General features: G+C 44.7%; 3 protein-coding genes across 4 annotated transcripts; all 3 read right to left on the bottom strand.

Moving 5' to 3' along the window:
• Positions 1–6,466: 6,466 nt before the first annotated feature.
• On the bottom strand, positions 6,467–9,874 carry LOC136520256 (probable cinnamyl alcohol dehydrogenase 1). 2 transcript variants are annotated; one of them, XM_066513709.1, is made up of 7 exons: positions 9,572–9,874; positions 9,295–9,388; positions 8,683–8,796; positions 8,314–8,541; positions 7,708–7,993; positions 6,997–7,147; positions 6,467–6,914 (listed from the first exon to the last, which is right to left on the bottom strand). In XM_066513709.1, exons 1-7 carry the CDS (start codon positions 9,813–9,815, stop codon positions 6,718–6,720), a joined length of 1,314 nt encoding a protein of 437 aa, XP_066369806.1. In that variant the 5' UTR covers positions 9,816–9,874; the 3' UTR covers positions 6,467–6,717. The 2 variants fall into 2 exon arrangements, with proteins under 2 accessions (XP_066369806.1, XP_066369807.1); XM_066513710.1 differs by having other exon boundaries at positions 9,295–9,393; positions 9,572–9,720.
• Positions 9,875–11,870: 1,996 nt separating this feature from the next.
• LOC136520257 (probable cinnamyl alcohol dehydrogenase 1) lies at positions 11,871–14,998 on the bottom strand. Its single transcript, XM_066513711.1, has 7 exons — positions 14,827–14,998; positions 14,564–14,662; positions 14,063–14,176; positions 13,739–13,966; positions 13,132–13,417; positions 12,271–12,421; positions 11,871–12,187 (listed from the first exon to the last, which is right to left on the bottom strand). The coding sequence occupies exons 2-7, from the start codon at positions 14,650–14,652 to the stop codon at positions 11,991–11,993; spliced, it is 1,065 nt and encodes a 354-aa protein (XP_066369808.1). The 5' UTR covers positions 14,653–14,662; positions 14,827–14,998; the 3' UTR covers positions 11,871–11,990.
• Positions 14,999–18,691: 3,693 nt separating this feature from the next.
• Positions 18,692–21,172, bottom strand: LOC136520289 (ethylene-responsive transcription factor 1-like). Its single transcript, XM_066513741.1, has 3 exons — positions 20,760–21,172; positions 19,044–19,891; positions 18,692–18,956 (listed from the first exon to the last, which is right to left on the bottom strand). The coding sequence occupies exons 1-2, from the start codon at positions 21,010–21,012 to the stop codon at positions 19,086–19,088; spliced, it is 1,059 nt and encodes a 352-aa protein (XP_066369838.1). The 5' UTR covers positions 21,013–21,172; the 3' UTR covers positions 18,692–18,956; positions 19,044–19,085.
• Between the last annotated feature and the right edge of the window lie 3,313 nt (positions 21,173–24,485).

Here is a 24,485-nt window from a genome sequence, read left to right as displayed (position 1 = left end):
CTCAGGACGAGATTCTTTTTAAGGGGGGTTGGTTGTAACACACCTGGTGTTACGAACTTGTTTAGCACCACGATTTAGGCCTAAGAAAAATTTCCAAATCGAGTTTTATCGGGTTTTTAATTTAAACGTACTTGAGCCGATAAGCGAATCCTGTGTGACTTAGTTTCGTGGACTCAAATAAACGCTCAAGTTAAATTACGTAGTGCGTAGAAATATTTAGGAATATTCGATAACGATTCTAGCAAGTAAATGGCTAATGGCTTGTTCTGATGGATTAAACATGAAAACAATTTTTATAACCCAAAATACGATTTGACTGGTATAGAGTTCTTAAGTAAAATTCGAAGTATGATTTTGGTTACAGTTAAAATATCGAGTAACAAACTTTAGTGCTTTAGCCGTGTTTAAAAATATAAATAGTTGGCTTGATGAATATTTGAGAGCTGAAATAATAACGATAGTGCTGCCGACCATAGCAACAGCATCGCACACGCTACGCATTAATCTCACTTACAAGCTCGGCCCGCTGAGCACGCTGCTCGTTCGCTGCTCTGCAAACGCAGAGATTCTTCTGTGATCACTCTGTTTAATGCCGTGGTACGTGCGATCCAAGAAAAGATGAGCTTTAGAAAGTTTATTAACGTTGCGATGCTGCAGTTTATAAGCTACGTATAGTATATAAACACTCGTCGCGGCCACCTAGATGGATAGCCGAAAGCAAAAGCTGAGCTCATCAGGCTCACACACTCACATACGTTTCGTGCAAGTCTAGTTCTGTCTCTCTGACCAATTATTTGTGTACTAGTATTTCGCGGTAGCTGAGCACTATAGCCAGCCATGTGAGCAGCAGTAGCCCCTCATGCAGCCCTAACGATATGAATTTCTAGGGTTGTGTTGTGCTGCTCTACACCTGGTTTGGTAGCAACTAGCTTGGCGATGATGACTGGTCGGATGACGAACCATGTACTGGATTGGATTGGCGGAAGGGATGACCCATGGCCATGGCATATATACCCAGTCAATCGTCGTGTTGGTCGGGGGGCGCCCATCAAACACGCACTTGAATTAATAGCAGAGGCAAGTAATAGCTTGTTACGCTTCACGTACTCTACTTAAGCCACAAAAGGCAAGCTTGAACTAACACGGCTATTACTAAAACAACAATAATGAGGTATTTGGTACAACACTTCTTTACTGATTGATCATCCCTTTCTTGTACTTTTTCTGTTGGCTTCTTTCCAACTTGCCCATTCATTGCTTCTCCTATTGCTGCTTGAATCTCCACGGCTTGCTTCTGTTCGTGCATGTACTTTTTCCAAGCATGGTCAGCTTCTTCCCACGAACACTGTAGCACACAGAAAACACTGCTTTTCTACAGAGAACCATGACTTCCATGACCTCTTGCAGCTCTTGACCATCCTTGGTATGCACCTGCAAACTAAGTCATGCCTTCCTGCTATAGTGTACTAGCTCAAGCACCAAAGTCTCCCATGGATTAATTAGATGTCCCCTGTATACATGCATGCATTATATACCGTGCCGTACACGATGACAAAAGTCAAGTCTATGACGTGTTATTAGGAAAAGAATGTGATGCATGTGCAGCACGCCACACACACACAAGCAAGCTGTGTGGGAGCTAGGGACTGTCAATGCAAGTAGTTAGTTGTTTAGCCTAGCTAGCTTCTCTCACTATCCGACGATGACTACTGTCAGGTAGTCACCATCTGCTGTAATAAGCCCGGTAAAACACGGTAGCTGTAGCTGAGAAACACTGTTCACCGCAGGCAGCGACTGGGCAATGTCACATCTTTTTTCTCCCTTCTCTCGTAGCCAGAGTCGGTCGTCATAAATGTGCTCGTACAACTTGTCACATACGACACGTCCATCGCCCTGGATTGTTTGACCTCGCTGTTAACCATACTTGTAGATATATAATATAGTATTATAAAACTATTTCCTTCCTTCCATATCCGAAGCAAGATTGTTTTTCACAGACTCTTGCATCTCGCTAAATCAAGCTTGCCGACGGTTCACAGCTTCTCTTCGCGGCCTATAAAATGCGAGCCTGCGCCGTCTAGCAGCCGAGCCTCTGCTCTCCATAGCTCTAGCTCTCTTCTCACTCTCTCGACTTCCTTGCTCTGTCCGCAAGCTGCACGCGGGCCAGAGTCGACATTACTCGCCGGACGAGGAACGATGATGGGTCATGGGATCGATAGGAGTAGCTGAAAGATGATGCTATGGTGATCATGTCACGGAGATTGAATGCTAACTTTTGGTTATATTTTACCAAGGTAAGCCCCGGTGCATAACCCCTACTTTTCTACAGTTTAAATTATATTTGTGCATTAAGTTTTAAGGAGTTGAATGAAACCCACTTGCATATATATCTTTATCCAATGAGTCTTACTAGCATGACAGGATCGTGTAGATTGCTATGCTACAGGACACCGGTAGAAGTCGAGTGATTGCCTGTCACTCGCGAGATATAGTAAAAATGTTACTATATTATTATCACTTAAAAAATATAAATGGTGGAAAGGAAAAATGGTGACCGGGTAGGGATATGGTTTGGGTATTGGTGGGTGTAAGAGGTTGTGTCGCCGCGGATGCGGGGCATGGCTTGGTTACACTGCTTTCCCTGTCTGGTCGGTTAAGGACCGATCATTGCATAAGGCTCTAGGCAGGTCACAGACTTATTATCCCGAGCACATACTTATGTATGGGCGCTTGGAAGACTTGTTGCTCTCTTGTCGCAGATTCGGCTCTTTCTGAACCGACTGTTAGGGTTTTATTTTGGTGGAGGAGGTCCTTGCACCGCACTGAGTCTGGGACTCAGGGGCGGGGGCTTGGAGTCCCAGTTTAGACGGGGACCTGGACACCCGGGACAGGAGAGTGATGGTTTAGTCTTGCTTGTGCCTGGGGTACAAGCGGGGCGTGTGTTTTCGGGGTACCCAGCTGGGGGCATTGATTCGTGAATCGCCGAGAAATCTGGTACGGCTTGTCTACGGTTTAGCATCGTAGTAAGAACTGAAAGATGGAAGATGGAAAAAGGAAATCTGATTGCTTACCACCTGCTTAAAAGTAGCACAGGTGCTTACATAGAATGGTTAGTTAATGAACCAATGCGGCCATTAATAAAAATCGAATATAAGGACACACGCTTAGTAATGCTTCCTGCAAATGCAATAACCCACAAGTCAGATAGCCTTGCATATCCTTGGAGTCTTTTCTTTCCTCCTGTCGGGTAAGACTTGCTGAGTACAATTGAGTACTCAGGGTTTTATTTTCCCTGTTGCAGGTGATAGGTGGATGCTAAGGCTGACTCTTGTGTGTGGATTCCTCCTGGTGGGCTCAGCGAGGATTCCTTTACGTCGCGATCGTAGTTTTTTATTTATAACTCTCACCAAATGTTTTTATAAATGAAAGTTTCATAATCTGTTGTAGTAGTTTATGTATCAATACTTCATCATGTCATTAATAGATGTTTATTTCCGCTGTAATTCTGATCACATGTTTATATTCCGCTATACATTAAATTGTTCATAACTCTGATAATATGATTACATTCCGCTGTTATACAATAACTATTATACTCTGATGTTGTACTAAAAGTGATGTATGAAATGGTTAAGAATGATGTAAGCTTTGTTCTCTCATTTGTGATCCTGATGGCAAAAATGTGGATTTTCGGGTTCTCCCTTGGGGTGTGCCCAACGGAACCGAGTAATTTAGTGTTCTCCCTTGAGTGCTTAGTGTCTAATGGAAGACAAGCACTCCTGTGAGGCATTAGATTAGGCGGTTCTACCACAGGTGGTATCAGAGCGCAAATGAGGAAATAAGGCTCCGAAAACCTTTTCTAAACTAAAATTTGACAACCTGTTTTTGCAAAAAGTTAGGACGTTTACATGCGAAGTTATATAAGTAGCCCTATTACTAAGCGGCAGCTCCATGGCCAGGAAAAGCAGAGGAGGTCGCCAGCATTTTTGAATAAGAGCCTATGAGCTACAGTAGCACGAAACAAGGGCACCGGAAGGTAGAGAAGATCATTGCGAACTTACCGAGGCACTTTTCACGGTTGGAGATAAGGCAAAGACGGTGTGCGGCTCGGTGCTTGGCGTGGCGCTGCTAGGGCTTCGTGGCTTGGCATGGCGACTCGAGCTCGGGCGAGGCGAGGGATGTGCTGAGGGTTATGGAGGGCAGCAAGACGCGGCGCTAGGTATTTAAGGGGGCGGGTGGATTGGGGAACACGGCAAGGACCGAGACGGTGGTGGAACGGAGTCCTGGTGGCGGCAGAATCCGACGCGACGATGACTCGAGGAAGGAGATTGCGTCGACAGGTGGGGCCGCATCGTCAGCGAGAGAGAGCGCAGGTCCTAGCTGGCGGTGAGAGAGGTGGGGCGCGAGCGTGCGGTCCGGCTGGGCCGTTGCGTGGCTTGGGCCGACCTGTTGCAGAGAGAGTGAAGCGGCCCGCGTGGGGAAGAAAATGGGCCGCAGAGAAATGAGGGAGAGCGGAGCAGGCCGCCTACCATTGAGCTGGGCCGAATAGAGGGGAGAGGGAGAGGGAGTTTTTCTTTTTCTATTTTCTTTTCCTATTTCAAAACCACTTTCAAATAGGAACCAAATCAAGTTTGAATAGGATTTCAAATACACTTTTCAATTCAAACAAAAATGAGCAATTTTAGTAGGGGAATTTTGCTGTGGGACATCGGACAAACGTGGTATTTGTCGGTGGACACCGCCAACTCGAAAATATGCCCAGTACCATTATGAAATTGTGTTTCTTTGCCACCAGACACCGCAGCAATTAAAATATTAATTTTCACAGTTTGGGATTGAGAAAGGGCAGTGAAAAGACCATATTGCCCCAATGGTCATCTTCCTCCTCAGGGTCCACCCCATGAGGTCCATCCATGTCCTCCAATCGCCGGCGGGCAGGAATCGCTCTGGCCAACTCCAGCACCACTTGGTCCGCCGAGTTAGCCACCACCACATCCGAATCTTCCGCCGCCGCTGCATCTGACGGCTGTGCCCGTGCCTTCGCTGCCCTAGCAGCGTAGTCCGAGGCGGACCTCGCGCAACTCTAGTGCCTCCTGGCCGACATCGATGCCCAGGCCGCAACACCGGGCGCTAGCCTCCATCTGCCCCGTGCCCAGCACGCGCTCCGTCCACCGGCGCCTACCTAGGTCGTGTGCCCGCACCCACCATGGCCAACTCCGGCGAGGTGCGGGGCCGCCCGCAACTGCCTAGGCCGCGACGCAAGCCGCGACCTCCATCGGCCCCACGCCCAGCCCATGCTCCGTCAGCCCGCGCTTGCCCAGGCCACGAGCCCGGTCCCGACACCGACCGCGCCCACCATGGCTAGCCCCGGCGAGGCCACCCACACCTGCCCAGGCCGCGACGCCGGCCGTTCCATGCCCAACCTGCACTCCGTCCGCCCGCCCGCCTAGGAAGTGAGCCCGGGGAGCTCGCGCCGCCGCCCGCATGAGGCCGGGGAGGCCTCGTCGCCACCCGCGCAAGGATGGAGAGGCCCGCACCGCCGCTCGTGTGAGGATGGAGAGGGTCGCGTCGGTCGCAAACGTTGTTCGTCGAAGAAGGACGACCAAATCGGCGGCGGCGGTGTGTTATAGCAAATAGCCGGTGAACAACGGTTGAAGACGAGGGCAATTTAGACATTTGTCGTACCTTCTCTCTCCTCAAAACTAAAAAATGAATAAAATAATTAGCGCGGTGTCTCTCAGCAAAGAATCACAAATTTGTAATGTCCGCCAGCAAATTTCGACGTTGACGGTGTTCACTGGCCAATTTCCTGTTTCTCTAGTGTCCCACGGCAAAATTACCCATTTTAGTAAGTTTTCCCCAAAAATAATTTTTACAACTTTTTAAATTCTGTTATTTTCAAAATTTCTTTTCTTTTCCTGAATTCTATTTTCAAACCCATTTTCAAAAACATTTTAAATAAATTTGAATTTAGATCAAACCCTCATCACAATAAACAAAATGTGATGGCATGAATACACAAAAATGTTGCTAAGCCCTATGTTAAATTCTAATTTAATAAAAATTATTATTTACCTATGTTTTCATGAGCACAAAAATACCAAATTAAATATTTTTAACCCTATTTTAAAAAGAGAAATTTTTAGGGTGTTACACTATCCGCCCAATCTCCCTATCTCTAAAATTATGAATCCTCGTCTATTTCCATCCAATCTTATCCTCAATAAAAACACATCCTCACTACCACAAACATGTGTGCTAAAAAGTTAGCCTTAAGCTTTCAAATTAATAGGATGAGCTCAACACACCCTATGTAACAGCCTTTGCAAACATCTTTATCAACTCTGTCAATGAATGGAGCCTGATTCTGTTTTGTTTGTGCTTGGATATGCTGCATTAAATACAGAGGCCGGTTCCGATTTCCCTTGTTCATTTAATTTCCAACATACTCCAGATATGCTGAGTCTGGATAATTTTGATTCATTTATACATGATGCCTTATTCATAGAGCGACTTTATCATCACATCACAATATACTTATTTCCCCTTGCTGTCCAATTATGGATGCTTACATTTGCTATTTGACGCCTATGCCACAGGGTTTTGACTAGCATCGTAAAAGCTGTAGGATTACATCAAGTTTATTTGACATGACTTTCACATTTGTGTTTGCTCTAGTATATTAACAGAAAGAATGAGAGCATGTAAACCAGCATGCTACTTGAAAGAGTTCTCGATGTCGATTACAAAGCGGTATTTCACATCTCGATTAACAAGCCTCGTGAGAGCCTCATTGATATAATCTATCTTAATGACCTCAATCTCTGGATAGATTTTGTTCGCTGCACAGAAGTTAACCATTTCTTGGATGTCTTTCGTACCTCCAGTAACACTACCAGACAAGGTCCGCGCACCTAAAAAACAGTTCAGGTTAAATCTGAATAATTTAGCTTCTAATACCACGTTTTTTTTAGTAGTGTCAGAACAGAGAATTACCACGATTAAGGCTTGCAGGATGCATTTTTATCTCACTTGGAAAGCCCACTATTGCCATCACACCACCAACCTTAAGGAGAGAGAGATATGGATCAAATGGATGGTCACCAGAAGCGGTGTCAACTATGAAGTGCAGGGAGTTTTTCAGGGACTGCAAAAGCAAGAGATCATATATTCACGGTCAGTTTTCACGTAAAGCAGAACAAACATCACTTAGCAACATATCTTTATTCTCAGCATAAGAAAACTATCCAATGTCATATACAGAACTGTCTGCCTGGAACTTTAAAGTCAAGTAGCAAAATAATGAGAAAGATAGTGATCTGCTATCTGTTCCTTCCATGTGAAAACAATGTGATGTGCTTGTATCTTTGGCAATATAAAAAGAACCCCACCAAAAGGGGTGTCATATTATCAAGAAGGCAAATGTGGTATATTCCCTCCCTTTCAAAATGTAAGATGTTTTAGTTTTATCCTAAGTCAATTTTCTCTAGCTTTGACCAAGTTTATAGAAAAATATATTGACATCTACAATACCAAACACATTCCACAGTAGATTCAACAGAATAAATTTGGTGTTGTAGATACTAGTGCTTTTTTTCTATAAACTAGGTCAAAGATAGAGTTTTCTATAAAACATCTCATATTTTGGAACAGATGAAGTACGAGGTGCCTAGGTACGTTCAGATTATGCAATATCCAGGGCAGTACCTCCATCTGTTGTGTGTCTGATGATATAACAAAATTATCGGCACCAAGGAGGCTGATGGCTTCATGTCTCTTTGATTCACTTGTACTCAAAACTGTGACCTTAAGACCAAATGCTTTACCAAATTTCACTGCCATGTGACCGAGACCACCGAGTCCAATGACCCCAAGTGACTTTCCAGGTTGGTTCATGTTGTGTCGCATCATTGGAGTATACACAGTTATTCCAGCACATAGAAGAGGCGCTGCCTTTGCCAAAGGGTAGCCATCGGGTATTTGGAAGCAATACCTAAAGTTTAATTTATCAACAGAAAATGTGATTACTTATCTGACAAGCTTTATTGAACCAGCATCATGGTGTCAATAGCGACTTATATGGACCTATATATTATTCTTTCATGATGTATTGATTTGATGAAAATGAATGGATAACAATGACCCAAATTTTACTCACTCTCATAAGAAAGTACATAGCATCTTGAATACGACACAGTGTGATCAAATAGGCAAATGAAATTACAGTGGAACCTGTTTTCATCCCTATACTAGCTTTTATCAATATAAAAAAAAATCTTGTTTGAACAGCCAAGTAAAACAGTACTGCCATACCTTTCATGGACTACAATGTGAGTGGAGTAACCCCCCTTGGTGACAGTTCCATCTGTATCAATGCCATTGAAAGTATAAACTCCTTTTGGGCAGTGGTTCTCTAGAGAGCTATTGCAGTGCTCACAATCTCGGCATGAGTTCACATATGTTCCAACACCTACATGGTCACCCACTTTAAAGCCTTTGACATCTGCACCAACCTGAGTTACAACTCCAGCTATCTCATGCCTGCACCAATGAATAATATCATTGACAAATATATAATACAGACACCATTTTTGGACAACGGGCAACACTTAATCGGCACTCCTGACTATGATGTTTTGTTTCCTCTAGAGGGGTTCAATGTATTGTTCTGAAAACGCTTACCCAGGAACCACAGGATATTTTGAATCATGGTGCATATTCCGTGTCCAGACAACGTCAGCATAACAGACTCCACAGTATATGATCTTCAGCGCAACATCGCTGCTTTGCACTGCTCTGAAAATTATTATACACATAGTAGCTCTCATAAGAAGAAGTTATCAAAAATGAAACCAATAAGCTAGCTGAACAAAAAGACAAGCACGTTGTTATTTGTACTCAAATTTCTGTAATCAATTTGTATAATTGTTGGCTTAGGCCGCTTCCCCTATTTTTTAATAAACGGCAGATCCTGCCCATTTACGTTAAACAAAATTCTGCAATCCCATCAGATCTAAAATGTTCACCCAATGCCCATCGTAAGCATCAGTTTCATGATTTAGTCTTGATAGACCACGAGCAGAAATAGCTGCACTACTTGTTCCACACTGGAAGTGCTCATTTGATAACAGGTACCAAACACACTGAAAACCAAACGTAACCTGCATAGAAAGGCATGGAAACAATACGGTCCATAGATATCCCAAAGAAATAGGTCTAGCATAGCAAGAAGACAGTATTCAGAGTGCTAAACATGACGCAACTTTTCTCCAAATCAGGAGAGGGGGAAGCCACCTGCGGTTAAAGCTGTATGGTGAGAGAACTCCAGAAGGATCTCTCGCTGCCCAAGCATCGCAGTTGCCGTTCTCTGATTCAGCAGCCATTTGAACTGAACTGCAGAATGAATTCGTGCCAAGTCAGTAAATCGAAAGACTCGGCTCTAACAGAAGCAGGGGGGATTTCAGATAGCCTATGCTAAACAAAGTCATCGCAGTGAAATCGTTGACCCTTGGGAGTCGAATCGAGGCGGGCAGTACAGGGCAGGGGAGGGGAGGGAAAAAAAAAGACTCACCTCCGTGTCGATTCCTTCCGCACCGGCCGGTCCCCGAAGTCTCCTCGATGCAAGCGCGGCAAGCAGGCTGTCGGCTGTCGCCGGGATGCAGGTAGCCGCCGACGGCGAGTGAGCGTAAAGGGAAGAAGATGCAGTTGCTTGGAAGGGCGGAGGCCGTATCATGTCCCGCTGACGGCTGATCGGTGGATGGATTCGATTGGAGAGGGTTCCGGCCTACGGAGTTACGGGGCTTCTCGCCAGCCATGAGTTCATCGCTGATTGGACGGGCTGGGCCCCCGAGGGCCCATCAGCGATTGAGCGCACGCGTCAAACCCTTTCCCTTTCTTTGACGCCTTCAGCTAATAGGAATGAGATCAGGATACCGTCGGGATATTCAGAATATTAAAGGTAAAAAAAACTAGTAATTAGACCCGTGCCTTGTAACAGGAGAGATAAAAGTACTTGTACATTTTTATAGTGTAACAAACATGGCAAAAAAAAAATCTCAAGTAAACCCTCGTGAACGCTTGTGTTTGGCGGGGCTCCTGGCTTCGACTCTAGCTTCTCTAGAGGAGCCCTACCAAATGTTTTGTCTGCAAGAGCCGTTTTTAAAAACATAGGAGTCCGGGGTCCGTTTTGGAGGAGCCATAAAGCTCCTCTAGAGGAGCCTCTCACGAAGAGCCCTGCCAAACAACCCCTTAACGTGGATCCTCTTTTGATTGGCCAAATAGTAAGATAATAGATTTTTTTCTTACAACATAAATTTTAGTGTTTCATATTGTACTAATTTTATTTTATAATAAATAGAAAATTAACATATAATTGAACATTATATCTGGATTTATAGATCTAATCATAACTTGAAAGTGTTCAACATTATAATATAAGTACTAATTGTTTGATAAAAAACAATGGATATTCAATTGAATACCCTTGACTCAAAGCAGACCCCGCATTGTAGCCCGGTAGTTAGGGATAGATCTGGACGTCAAAAGTATTCATCCGATTTAATATGGATGCTAAATGGATGTATTCGAATTCGCTTTCTATGCTTCTTCTCTATCCAATTTCAAATTCATATTAAAAAATATGAAATATTTGACACTATCTGTATGTGAAGAACAAAGTACCATCTAAAACTTATATTTATGGCTGATTAACATTGTAAATGATAATTATTTTAATATAACTCTTCTAAACTATTTAAAAGTTATCTCTATGACTAATTAGGCCTGATCATAAAGGGTAATTTTAATTTATGATAATTTTAAAACTTATATTTATGATAATTATAATATTATAATTAACGATATATAAAGGTTAAGTTTAATTAACTTTAATATGACTACATATTAATTTTAAGTACTTTATTTTATTATAGATGAATATTATGTGTATTGAAACATTTTATCTAACCCTTTGTTGATTTTTTGTACATTTGCTTATAATAGAAATATTTGTTTATATGTGTTATCTACGCTATCTTAAAAATGTTCCCAAAAAAATACACTATCTTAAAAACATAGTACATATCCGAATGCGAAACTAAATTTGGGATATCCATTTTGTATCTGTATTCAGATTCGAAATAAAATATGGTAAATAATGCTATCTAGATTCGATTCCATACCAAACCAATGTGAATCCATCCATATCAGGATAGGTAGCCTCGACCTCGAGTACCGTCAGGCGCGAACACAGATCCTATGCAGTCACTGCTGCTGCTGCAAGATAAGCAATCATTGCATCTAAGCCATCCGCGAGAAGGAACGGCTTCGGTGAAAGCTCACCTTTTCCCTGTTTCTTGTATCATTTTATATTCAACCTCTATTGTCAGCCGGTTTTATTGAGTCAAAAAACAGAAAAAAAAAAGAGAAGGCATAAATATTACGGTAAAATATTCAGTGGAAACCACATCTTCGATACAATCCGTGAAAACCCCATTAAAACCGTACTCAGGAGTTTTTAAAAAATTTGAAACTATGCACACCAATAGTGCATCTATAGATGTGCACTGTCACAAAATTTGAGATTCAAACTCGATTTGCAAAAATTCATATGAAAATAACAAATTTCATTCGCATATACACTAGAGGACAAAAATCCAGATGCGAATGAAATTTGTTATTTTCATATGAATTTTTGCAAATCGAGTTTGGATCTCAAATTTTGTGACAGTGCACATCTATAGATGCACTATTGGTGTGCATAGTTTCAAGTTTTAAAAAAAATCCTAAGTATGGTTTTGCAAAGGGTTTTCACGATTGCACCGAAGATGTGGTTTGCACCGAATATTTTGCCTAATATTACAATAATGAAATTAACACATGACTAGAATTGTAAATGAGTTGCAGCATTACATCAAGTTTATTCGACATGACTCACATTTGTGATTGCTCTTGTACACTAACAGAAAGACGAGACCATGTGAACCAGCATGCTACTTGAAAGAGTTCTCGATGTCAATTACAAAGCGGTATTTCACATCTCGATTAACAAGCCTCGCCAAAGCCTCATTGATATAATCTATCTTAATGATCTCAATCTCTGGATAGATTTTGTTCGCTGCACAGAAGTTAACCATTTCTTGGATGTCTTTTGTACCTCCAACAAGACTACCCGACAAGGTCCGCGCACCTAAAAAAGCAGTTCAGGTTAAATTTAAATAATTTATTTCTGTTACCATGTTTTTTCAGTACAGTGTCAAAACAGAGAATTACCAAGATTAAGGCTTGCAGGATGCATTTTGATCTCACTGCCGCCGCCCACTAGTGTCATCACACCACCAACCTTAAGGAGAGAGAGATATGGATCAAACGGATGGTCACCAGAAGCGGTATCAACTATGAAGTGCAGGGAGTTTTTCAGGGACTGCAAAAGCAAGAGATCATATATTCACGATCAGTTTTCAGGTAAAGCAGAACAAACATTACTTAGCTGTTATCTTTATTCTCAGCATAAGAAAACTATCCATGGTCATATACAGAACTGGCTGCCTGAAACTTTAAAGTCAAATAGCAAAACAATGAGAAAGATAGTGGGCCTCTTCGGCTGGCTGCACTGCTGGCTGCTGTTGCAAAACGAAAGTAGTAAATACTGTTCATCGCAGTTAAGAAACAAGCCAGCCGCAGCGTGCTGTAGCGTAAAGCCAGCAAAAAGAATAGGCAAACAGATGGTGTGATGTGCTTGATCTTTGGTAATACAATGAAGAAATAAAAAGAACCCCACCAAAAGATGGTGTCATATTATCAAGAAGGCAAGCAGGGTATATTCCCTCCATTTCAAAATTTAAGATGTTTTAATTTTGTCCTAAGTCAATTTTCTCTAATTTTGACCAAGTTTATAGAAAAATATATTAACATTTACAATACCAAATAAATGCACCATAAAGACACATTTCATGGTAGATTTAATGAAATGATTTTGTGCTATAGATACTCGTGCATTTTTCTATTAACTTTGTCAAAAATAGAGAATTTTGACTTAGGACAAAAATAAAACAGTCTCATATTTTGAAACAGATAAAGTACAAGTACTAGGTGTCTAGGTATGTTGAAATTATGCAATGTGCAGGTTAGTACCTCCATCTGCTGTGTGTCTGATGATATAACAAAATTATCTGCTCCAAGGAGGTTGATGGCTTCATCTCTCTTTGATTCACTTGTACTGAAAACTGTGACCTTAAGACCAAAGGCTTTACCAAATTTCACAGCCATGTGACCCAGACCACCGAGTCCAATGACCCCAAGTGACTTTCCAGGTTGGTTCATGTTGTGTCGCATCATTGGAGTATACACAGTTATTCCAGCACATAGAAGAGGCGCTGCCTTTGCCAAAGGGTAGCCATCGGGTATTTGGAAGCAATACCTAAAGTTTTAATTTATCAACAGAAAATGTGATTACTTATCTGACAAGCTTTATTGAACCAGCATCATGGTGTCAATAGTGACTTATATGGACCTATATATTATTCTTTCATAATGTATTGATTTTGATGAAAATGAAAGGATAACAATGACCCAAATTTTACTCACTCTCATAAGAAATTACATAGCATCTTGAATAGGACATAGTGTGATCAAATAGGCAAATGAAATTACAATGGAACCTGTTTTCATCCCTATACTAGCTTTTATCAATATAAAAAAATTCTTGTTTGAACAGCCAAGTAAAACAGTACTGCCATACCTTTCATGGACTACAATGTGAGTGGAGTAACCCCCCTTGGTGACAGTTCCATCTGTATCAATGCGATTGAAAGTATAAACTACTTTTGGGCAGTGGTTCTCTAGAGAGCTATTGCAGTGCTCACAATCTCGGCATGAGTTCACATATGTTCCAACACCTACATGGTCACCCACTTTAAAGCCTTTGACATCTGCACCAACCTGAGTTACAACTCCAGCTATCTCATGCCTGCACAAATTAATACCATTGACAAATATGATGTTTCGACTGTGATGTTTTGTTTCCTCTGAAGGATTCAATCTATTGATCTGAAAACGCGCTTACCCAGGAACCGAAGGATATTTTGAATCATTGTTCATGTTCCGTGTCCAAGCAACGTCAGCATAACAGACTCCACAGTATATGATCTTCAGCGCAACATCGCTGCTTTGCACTGCTCTGAAAATTATTATACATATAGTAGCTCTCATAAGAAGACGTTATGAAAATGAAACCAATAGGCTAGCTGAACAGAGAGACAAGCACGTTGCTGTTTGCACTCAAATTTCTGCTAATCCCATCAGACCTAAAATGCTCACTCAATGCCCCATTGTAAGCATCAATTTCATAATTTAGTTTGACAGACCACGAGCAGAAATAGCTGCACTAGTTGGCTAGTTGCTCCACACTAGACATGCTAGTTTGAAAACAGCTATGAAACAGGCATGGAAACAATACGGTCCATAAATATCCCAAAGAAATAGGTTAGTAGGCGTCTAGCATAGCAAGAAGACACAGAGTGATAAAAAATGATGCAATTTCACCAAATCAGGAGGGGGAAGTCACCTGCGGTTAAACTTGTATGGTGAGAGAACTCCAGAAGGATCTCTCGCTGCCCAAGCATTGCAGTTGCCGTTCTCTGACTCAGCAGCCATTTGAACTGAACTGCAGGATCAATTCGTGCCAAGTCAGTAAATCGAAATAATCGGCTCTAACAGAAGCAGGGGAAATTTCAGATAGCCTATGCTAAATAAACTTATCGCAGTGAAATCGTTGCCCTTTTTGAATCGAGGCGGGCAGTACAGGGGAGGGGAGGAAAAAAGACTCACCTCCTGTCGATTCCTTCCGCACCGGCCGGTCCCCGAACTCTCCTCGATGCAAGCTCGGCAAGCAGGCTGTCGGGTATCGCCGGGATGCAACGATTTATAATGGGTTAGCGGCCGACGGAGAGGGTGGCGAGAGCAGTGACGTTGTAGACCTGGCTAAAAAAGAGTTGATTATGGGGCTTCTCGCGAGCCATGAGTTCATCGATGATTAAAAGGGTTGGCCTGCATCAGCTCATGCGTCAATCAATCCCTTCCCTTTCTTTGACACCTTCAGCTAACGGGAATGGGAATATGGGATGACATCCCATCTCATAAACTTGCTTGAGGCGCATGTATTCGTCTTAATCTATGGGCGTTAAAGCAGATTGGCGTATGTATTCGTCTCAATCTATATACATTAAAGCGGATTAGAGTATAATTAAAATAAATTTCATTTTATTCCACTTCAACGCACGTGTGTGACTAGTAATTATACCGGTGCCTTGTAATAGGAGAGATAAAAATACTTGTACATTTATATAGTGCAGTAACAAACATGCCAAAAAAAAACTCAAGTAAACGCTCATCAGCGCTTCTATCTTTTTCATAATATATAGATAGATCATTATGCTCTTATATTAGATTTATATTATTCTTTGCTTTATTTACTAGTATGTCTTTATTCTTTTTCTAAAAAAACTCAGGAATGTTTGTCTTTTATTATAGAGGAGTATCATATTATTTGGATTACCACCTTAAATTTAGTATGTGGTTGGCTTCATGTTATTATTTCTTTTTTTATCGGTTTTATGTTTTTCTTAATGATAATGATGGTACATTAGGTAATAACAGAATAGGCAAGAGGGTATTTTGGACAAATTTTGGCTAATGATAGTAGTGGGCAATTTATTAGATGTCCACTGAAATTTTGATTTTATTTTCTTCAATTAATGTAGTAATTTCTAGACCTTGAGATTTAATATGGACCCTCTTTTTATTGACCAAATACTAAGATAATAGATTTGTCCATTATTACAACATATAAAGCCTAGTGTTTCATATAGTACTAATTTTATCTGTATAATAAATAGAAAATTAAAGATATAATTGCACATTATATCTAGATTTATAGATTTGATCGTAACTTGAAAGTCCTCAACATATATAATATAATTACTACTTGTTTGATAAAATAATATAGATATTTAATTGAATATCCTTGACTCAAAGCAGGCCAGCCTGGTAGTTAGGGATGAATTTGGATGTCTAAATATCTAAAACGCATGATATTAATATCTGTATTTCGGTATTTGCATCCAATTTTAATAAGAACGCTAAATAGATATATTCGAATTCGTTTTGTATGTTTCTTTTCTATCCGATTCTAGATTTGTATTTAGACAAATGTATAAATAATCGACATTCTGAACGGTCAACGGTGGGAAGGCATGCTGTTTCGTTATAGTAGTACATACAATGCGACCAACTGATGTTCGTTTGGGTAAGGTTTCTATTCACAGGGGCGAAGCCAGGTATTCCTTGTCGAGTGCACTCGCACCATGGAAAAAAACTGGCGTTCCGACAGTTAGGCGCTATTTTAATTTGATCCGGCCCATATAAACGGCTTAACAGTCTTTGTCTGACATATTTCTCTTCCACACCGCTGATTTTCTTCCCGACACGGCACTGGGGCGGGGCGCTTGTAGCTGGCGACGCCGTGCTCGCCTTTCTCCTTCACCGATGTCCCCCTTCCATCACTACATCCTCCTCCCTCGCAGCCCTGCCTGCCCATGATCACCAGCAGCAGCCACACAGACGCGTAGACGCCGGCCGCCACGTATGGCCAGGTAGCCAGGAGAGGTGGCCGTCGCAAGCCGGGCCCAGGCCAGGCGCCGGCACAGCTGCCCGCTACCAGGCCGTGTCACCATCCTCGCTCGCCGGCTTGCTGGAATTGGCCGTTCTTTCGCTCTGTGTCGTGTCCTACGGGAAAAAGAAGGGTGAAAACCGCATGTTCTAAGAGTATGCTTCAAGTGTTTCAGATATTAGAGGTATGTTGCAAGTATTGTATATCGATGTTGTAAAAGTAGATCTGGATATTGCACATGTTGTAATGGCTACATACGCATGTTTCAAGTGTATATGCTATGTTTCATCGTTCTAGACGTATGTTGCAAGTATTTTTATCTAGATGTTGAAAAAGTAGATCTGGATGTTGCATATACATGCATTTTGTAAACATATGTTTCAAGTGTTTTTCAGGTGTTTCATACGTATGTTTGTAAGTGTTTCATCTGGATGTTATGTATATTTGCAATGGTTTTCAAATGTTTTTCAGGCGTTTCCGTAAGTGTTTTAGGCGCTTGTTTCAAGTGTTTCATCTGTTTTCTTTTTGTATGTTGCAACTGTTTCAAAAGTAAATCGGGGTGTTGCACATAGGATGCGCGTGGGAAGCGATTGACGACGCGGGCGATGTCCGGAGCGGCGCGGCTGACGTATGAGGCGGCGCACTCCCACTGCTAATGCGCTCGCTTGCGAGCCCATCGCGCTAGGCGCTCGCTCGCTCCCTGTGCGGGCACCAATCCAAACACTAGCGTCTATATCGGACGTCCGGACGATAGCACGTCTGGTGGTTATAAAATAATTTTTCACATTTGTGCACTCTATTTTTTTTATTTTTTGAGAAAATTTGTGCACTCTGTTGGCCTAACTGCCTAAATACATGCACCACCATGTCAGCGGCGGACCATCTGCACATGACACATACGGCCCACCCAACAGGCAGCAGTCACGTACTCACGTTTGACGGGCCCAAGCCCAACCAAACAGGCGGACGGCACGGGCAGGTAGCACCGTGGGTGGTGCATCGTGCGTCTCTGGATCCGCGCTTGCCAGTTGCGAGTTGCGATTCTCCGGTTCTACCCCCTGCTCTTCTGCGAGCAAACGAAACACCGCCCAGCCCAGGCCCTGCCGCCCTCCTCTCGCGTTCAGAAAGCAAGAACGGAAAGGGAAAGTCCTTCGCGACGGTGCCGACCATTGAAATGAAATCGCACGCCTCCTCGTCGGAATCGCCATCGGAAGCCTGCGACAGTGCAACATTCTCATTCCTCACAGGCTCCTCTCTCGTACTCTAGCTGCACATCACAATGGTACACACATTTGATGTCTTCACAAAAACATTGTACAATTTGCCTATGTGCGTCTGGTCCTTCCTACGTGCCGATTGTAATTTGTTTGTGACTAGCTAATAAAATTCTCTCTTTGCTCGTAAAAAAACATTGTACAATGAAAATAAATTAGAACAATGTCTCCTATTTAGAAATGAAATTCTAACATGTTCTGTTCTTTTTTTCCCCGTAGAGTCATGTGTCTAAGTTTGCTAGCCCACGCAAGGCGTGAGGTTTCATGATGGCAGCTGCGGCAACCGTTTGGGTACTAGGGTTCTTCAACATCCAACAAAACATTGTGCCCATGAGCCGTGTACACCAAAAACCCGCCTTGGTGTGTGGGCCAGAAATTTGGAGTTCCTGATACACGACCACTTTTTTGCACTCGAAAACAAATGGGTAATGGCTAATTTGGAGTTCCTGGTACACATCCACTTTTAGCCCATGCTCCATGCTCCTTTGTAAAACAATTATTATTGGTAATAAATGGGTAGAACTCGTAATATGGATTTAATTATAGGTATATATTGTTGTGCCATCCTAGACCATATGCATGCATCAAGAAACTGACTTCCCCAAAAAGAAGAATTGATTGTTATTCATCCATTATGAAGAAATTTGATTGTTATTCATCTATTTCGATGGAATGCTTTTCCATAGACGTGCTACGCGCACATGCATGCCCACAAAAGCCTAATCACATTGCAGCGAAGGATGAGCTCGACTAATAGCAAACCAAGCACATAGTACACATATATTGGCTACAAACTCGCAATGTTCAAAGCCATTTGAAGTAAAGGCAGGAAGATAAAAATTGCAGACACATAGTTGTTGTCACGGATACATAGTCAAACTAAAAATAAGGTACATGTCCAGCGCCAATGGGTACTTAAGAAACTGACTGAACATCTAAGCATATACCAATACCACAGCTACTGCACGCCTGCAGGCACGCCACACAGGCGTTTCTTCATCTCCAGAACATTATTCCTGAAACACAGGGAGAGAAGAAAGAATTAAAGGAATGGAAATTGCAAGTATCAGAAAGAGCCAATCTCTATTACTACACATGCTTACCCTTTGTTCCTATGTACAAGCACCTGTCGCTGGGCCTCAACCTCAGTAGAAACCAGCAGACATGGGCATGTCATCAAAGCTCCAAAGGTCCATGTTGCTAACCACATCCTGGGATCCATCACAGCTCAAAAGGGTGTTGATTGAGTCCTCTGAACCACTGTCCATCAGGAAATTCATATATGGGTCCAACTCTGTGAGATCAACACTAGCATTCCCCATCACAGGAGGCACCACAGCAGGATCGGCGTTCTGGACGAATGCAGACTCACCAACAACCACCGACGTTATGTCAGGGGTCCTGGTGTCATTCTCGAGGCTGAAGTCTGAGCAACTGAAGGAGTTGCTACCTTGGTCTGAAGACAGGTTCACCAAAGGTTCCTGAACGGGGGCGGCAGAATTCACCAAAGGAGCAAATGACATGTTTTGAGTTCGCATAAATGGCTCAGGCATGTTGTGGCCGACAACAGGGTAGTGATATGCATTTGAGTTGGTCATGTTGTTGACAGCCATCTTGATAATCGGTTTCTCTTCAACGTCCATCTCAGGCACTTTCAGAGAGGTAGGCCCAGCACGGTGCTTCTGAGAAATCGCCGAAACCTCATCTGGGAAATTGACTTTAGCCTTCTTGCCACGGATCCTGCGTGCCTCAGCATCATAAGCTCTGGCAGCTTCTTCGGGAGAGTTGAAAGTACCAAGCCAGACACGAACGCCTTTGCGTGGATCTCTGATCTCAGCAGCCCATTTACCCCATGGGCGCCGGCGGATACCCCTAAACTGGTTCTTCCTCTTCCTTTTAACTGAATTTGCAGCAGGGCCATCAACACCAGTTGCACCGGTGTTCAATCCATCTAAAGCAAGGAAGGAGATCAACATAAGACATCAGCTGTGGCCATGAAATAGATTGAAAGTGTGCTACTATACCATAGTATAGACTTAGAATTGAAGCATTAATGATGCACATGAACATACAAATTCTACTAGACTGGCCAACAAATGATTATTCAGAATGAAAAATAGATAAATAAATAAACAGAACAATACTCCCAATCTTCGTTCAGACATATCAAGCTGCTGTATAGCCAGATTGGAACACACGATTGTCCCTCTTTTCCCTCCAGATTGGAACACACGATTGTCCCTCTTTTCCCTCGGTCACAAGGTAAATTCGAACATGAACGGCCACAATTCAATGCCAACATCATGAAAGAACCATAGATCCGATGCAATCTGGACAGATTCCTTGAAGTACACCAACACATGCGTGACTAAGGGGAAAATATTGGGACTAAAGCTAAAAATTCACGAGACCCATGATTAGCAACAGGTACGTTAGAGGAAATGATTAGGTACGTTGTGCTGATCTAATGATCTAATAACAGCAATCATTCATGGCAACAAAGGTCTCACTGCATTAACCAAGAACCGGATGAAAAAAAATGCAGAAATGAAATTCCTATAGAAGAAATAGTAAAGTACAGCAGCTACGGCTTTTCGAAGCAATCGGAGTAAACTATCATCTATGCGAATTTAGCTCGTCACCTCTCCCAGATCCAAGCAACAACCTACCTACGAACCCAAATCTACCTCCGAAATCACAAACAAGCCCAAACAATGGTACGAACCCCCAAACCAGTGGCCCAAAATTCCCAACTACCTACCGAAGTATACAGTGCATAGTTAAGACATAAGAAATCGGCGACGAACCCAGTCGAATACCTCTAGCGAGCGCGCTCCTGGGGGCGGCGAAGGGCTTGGCCTCATCCTCGGACTCGTGCTCCGACTCGCCGGACTCCACCTCGAACACCTCGAAGTCGGCCTCGAAGTCCTCCTCCGCCTCCTCCTCCACGGGAGCCCTCCTCCTGCCGGCTCCGGCGGCCCTCCTCGGCTTCTTGCTCTCCGGCCAGAGGTGGCCCGCCGTGACCCGCCGCGGCGGCGGGATGATGTCCGACAGGATGGCGCCGCCGCACATGGCTGTCTGCTGCTGGCAGGCACTCGCTGGGCTGCGGGGCTGGACCGACCGAACGGGACGGTGCGCGAGGCGAGGGGAATCTGAGCTCGCGGGCGCTGGGTTGGTCGCTAGCTAGCTTTGCTTGTCTGCGTGATGCGGAAGCGGAATTGCGGAGTGCGTGGGAGGAGTGGGCTGGGGGGCTCGGCTGCGGGTTAAATAGACGCGGGAGGAGACGCGGCGCGGCGACAAGTGTGCGTCGATGATTGGGTGGGGCGATGGAGCATGGCGGAGGCCGTCTGATGCAGGGCCAACGGCTGCGATCGAGTGATCTTGGTACGAAGCCCTGGATGAGAGGTTTCTCGTGGAGAAATTGTCGGCTCCTCGTTGGAGCACGATTGCGATTTGCAACTGTGTTGGTGTTGCGTTGTGTTTCTCGTGACGAGTGCTCGTGAACGTTTCTGAGGCGTGTTCAGTTCCTGAGCAAGCTTTGCCACGTTTCGTTTGCGTGAGCGAGCCTTGCCTTGCTATTTCAGGCGACTCGAAGCCCGTCTCCTGTGAAACCAAGCAAAATGCTCGCTAACTCATACCTCGAGGCCAGGGGCACTCGCTGGAAATCAAATATGGGTCTATTTGATTCATTAGCACTAAAATTAGCAGCCAAAATTAGTACTAGTGGATCAAACATACCTGCTAATAACTTGCCAATTATTAGTTGAAGAGCCAGTAATAATTAGTTTCATTAGCAGGTTTAAAATTGCTAATATGTACTAATAATAGGTATATATACCTTCATCTCGCTATCCAATCACATATTAGCAGGTGGATCCAAATAATATACTGCTAAAAATTAGCGGTTACGAAGTATTAGCTATTGGCTAGCTATTTTTTTTAACCTAGCCACCTAGTGTTGGTGTTTTGGACCGGCAGGTCCTCAACCAACTAGTAAAAATGTACTGCGTGCCCCTAATCTCGGATGGTGATGCAAAGAGACACAAGGTTTATACTGGTTCAGGCGATAGATGCCCTACGTCTAGTCTGGGAGACCGATCTTGTATTCCTTGCACCGAAGTACTTGTAGTAGGGGTTACAAGCAGGACGAGAGAGGGAGCTTGTCCCAGGTCTCTGCGTGGAGCGGTGTGGATTGCTTGAGATGTTGATCTCAGGCAGCGGGGAAGCATGCGTGTTACAGAGTGTAGGGCGTGTGTTCGTCTGAGTGTCTAAGTCTAGCTTTTGTCTGCGATCCTCTGTCCGTCCGTGCCTTGTTCCCCTAGAAACGGCACCGGTCTCTCCCTTTTATAGTTGAAGGGGGGACAGGGGTGATACATGTGTTTGCTATGTGGCGTCCTGTGAGCGGAGGTGGTGTTTCTGAGCCCTGTAGCTTGTCGCTGTGGCGGCATGGTCGACGGAGCGGTCTTTGTCCTTGATGCACTGGAGCGACGCGCCGGTCACGCCCGATCCTGTGCGACGTGGGAGCTCCAATGATAGCTTGACGCAGGGCATGGCGGACAACGTGCCGGTCGCTGTGTGTTGACAGTGTAAAGAGCCGAGGCTCAGTTGGTGCCGAGGCCAAGCCATCGTGGGGGGCTCGGCGGGCGCGAATCCCGAGGCTGCTGAGACCCTGAAGTGGATTGCCAATGCTCAGAGGGAGCAGTTGGTCCTATACACTAATTCCGAGGCTATAGTGACCCGGACGTGACTCCCCACGCTATGTTGTTCTTGGAGCAGGGGTTAGGTAGCATAGTATAGTGCGGGCGTCAGTCGTGGGCACAGTACTGAGCACAACGGCCGGTAACACCTGCCCCGTCCCGTCCCGAACGGCATGGTGTTGATGCGACTCCCATTTCGTTAGTCGCTCTGCTGTGTCAAGCCGTCGTCCGGCTGACGTCGTGAGAGTGGTTGGTCGCATTAGTTGGACGTGATGTTCTGTCAGGGAAATCGGCCGAGGTGGAGGCGACGGGGTTGTTGCCGAGCCGGCCTCGAGTGAGGCGGAGAATCGGCACCTTGTCTGAGGCCTTACGTGCGGGGCCTCGAGCGAGACGGAGAATCGGTTCCCCATCCGAGGCCTTACGTGTGAGGCCTCGAGCAAGGTGGAGAATCGGTACTCCGTCCGAGGCCTTACGGTTGGGGCCTCGGACGAGTTGGAAAACTATTCGAGGTGGGCCGGGCGGTCCAGCTGAGCCTCGACCAAGGTGGGGGTTAGCCGGTAGTTGTCCTTTGGCTTTGATTTTTACAGGGTCTAAGCGATTTTTTTGGTTCTTGCTTAGGGGACCCCTTTTTATGGTACCCGACAGTAGCCCCCGAGCCTCGGGGAGAGTGTGAACGCTCTCCCTGAGGTTTTGACGAGACTTGGCTCACAACAGCTCCTGGCGGGATGGCATTTTGTACTCGAGACCTCGGTGGATGCGCGCGAGCGCACCCGCCGGGTGTAGCCCCCAAGGCCCTAGAGGAATGGATTTATTCCTTCAGGGGCTTTTCATGTGTTTGAGGGGTTTTATCACGTTTGCCGAGCCCATGAGTGCGAGTTTGGGTCGCTGGGTCCTCGACTTGGTTGCAGGAAGGGCCCCCGAGCCTCAGCGTGGAGCAAGAGGGCGATAAGGAGTTTCCCTGTCTTTTTTGTGCGACCCTCACGCATTCTTTTCATTCAGAAGGAGGGGTGGAGTATGCCAGGCTACCCTCGGTGGGCATGAGCAGTGGCACCTCCGGTGAGCTGATATAAGGTAAGTCCAAGTGGAGGTCCGTGCCCCGTTCGATAGGGGTCGGCTAGCGATCCAGAGGCACACTCCAAAAGTACCAGAGGGCTTCTCCAGTGGGTCCTAGGGCCGTTTGATTGGCCCCAGGGGCTCGGTGCCTCCCTACGGTGGGATCCCATTCAGAGACTTCCCTGCTGGTCTCGGACACGACTTAGGGCATCCCAAGCATTTGCTTGCTTGGGCCTCGGCCACATACGGCCTCGCCCATAGTCATCCCTGACTCTGTTTATCCTAGGGAGGCTGTCGAAACCTTCGGGGGCCCAGCCTTCGAACCCCTGGACCGTAATGGGCTCGGTGCCCTTTATCACGTTTTGCCGAGCCCCCGAGTGTGAGTTCGGGTTGCTTGTCTTTGACCAGTTTGTAGGAAGAGCCTCCGAGCCTCTGCATGGAGCGAGAGGGTGATCAGGAGTTCCCCTGGCTTTTCGTGCGACCCTCGCGCATCCTTTTTCATTCGGAAGGAGGGGTTGTTTGCCGAGCCCTTGAGTGCAAGTCTGGGTCGCTGGGTCTCGGCTTGGTTGCAGGAAGAGCCCCCGAGCCTCTACATGGAGCGAGAGGGCGATCAGGAGTTCCCCTGGCTTTTTTGTGTGACCCTCGCGCATCCTTTTCGTTCAGAAGGAGGGGTTGTTTGCCGAGCCCTCGAGTGCGAGCCTGGGTCGCTGGGTCTCGGCTTGGTTGTAGAAAGAGCCCCCGAGCCTCTGCACAGAGCGAGAGGGCGATTAGGAGTTCCCCTGGCTTTTTTGTGCG

Source organism: Miscanthus floridulus, chromosome 18, assembly GCF_019320115.1.
Source record: "Miscanthus floridulus cultivar M001 chromosome 18, ASM1932011v1, whole genome shotgun sequence".
NCBI classification, from domain to species: domain Eukaryota; kingdom Viridiplantae; phylum Streptophyta; class Magnoliopsida; order Poales; family Poaceae; genus Miscanthus; species Miscanthus floridulus.
This window is presented reverse-complemented; position numbering and strand designations above follow the sequence as displayed.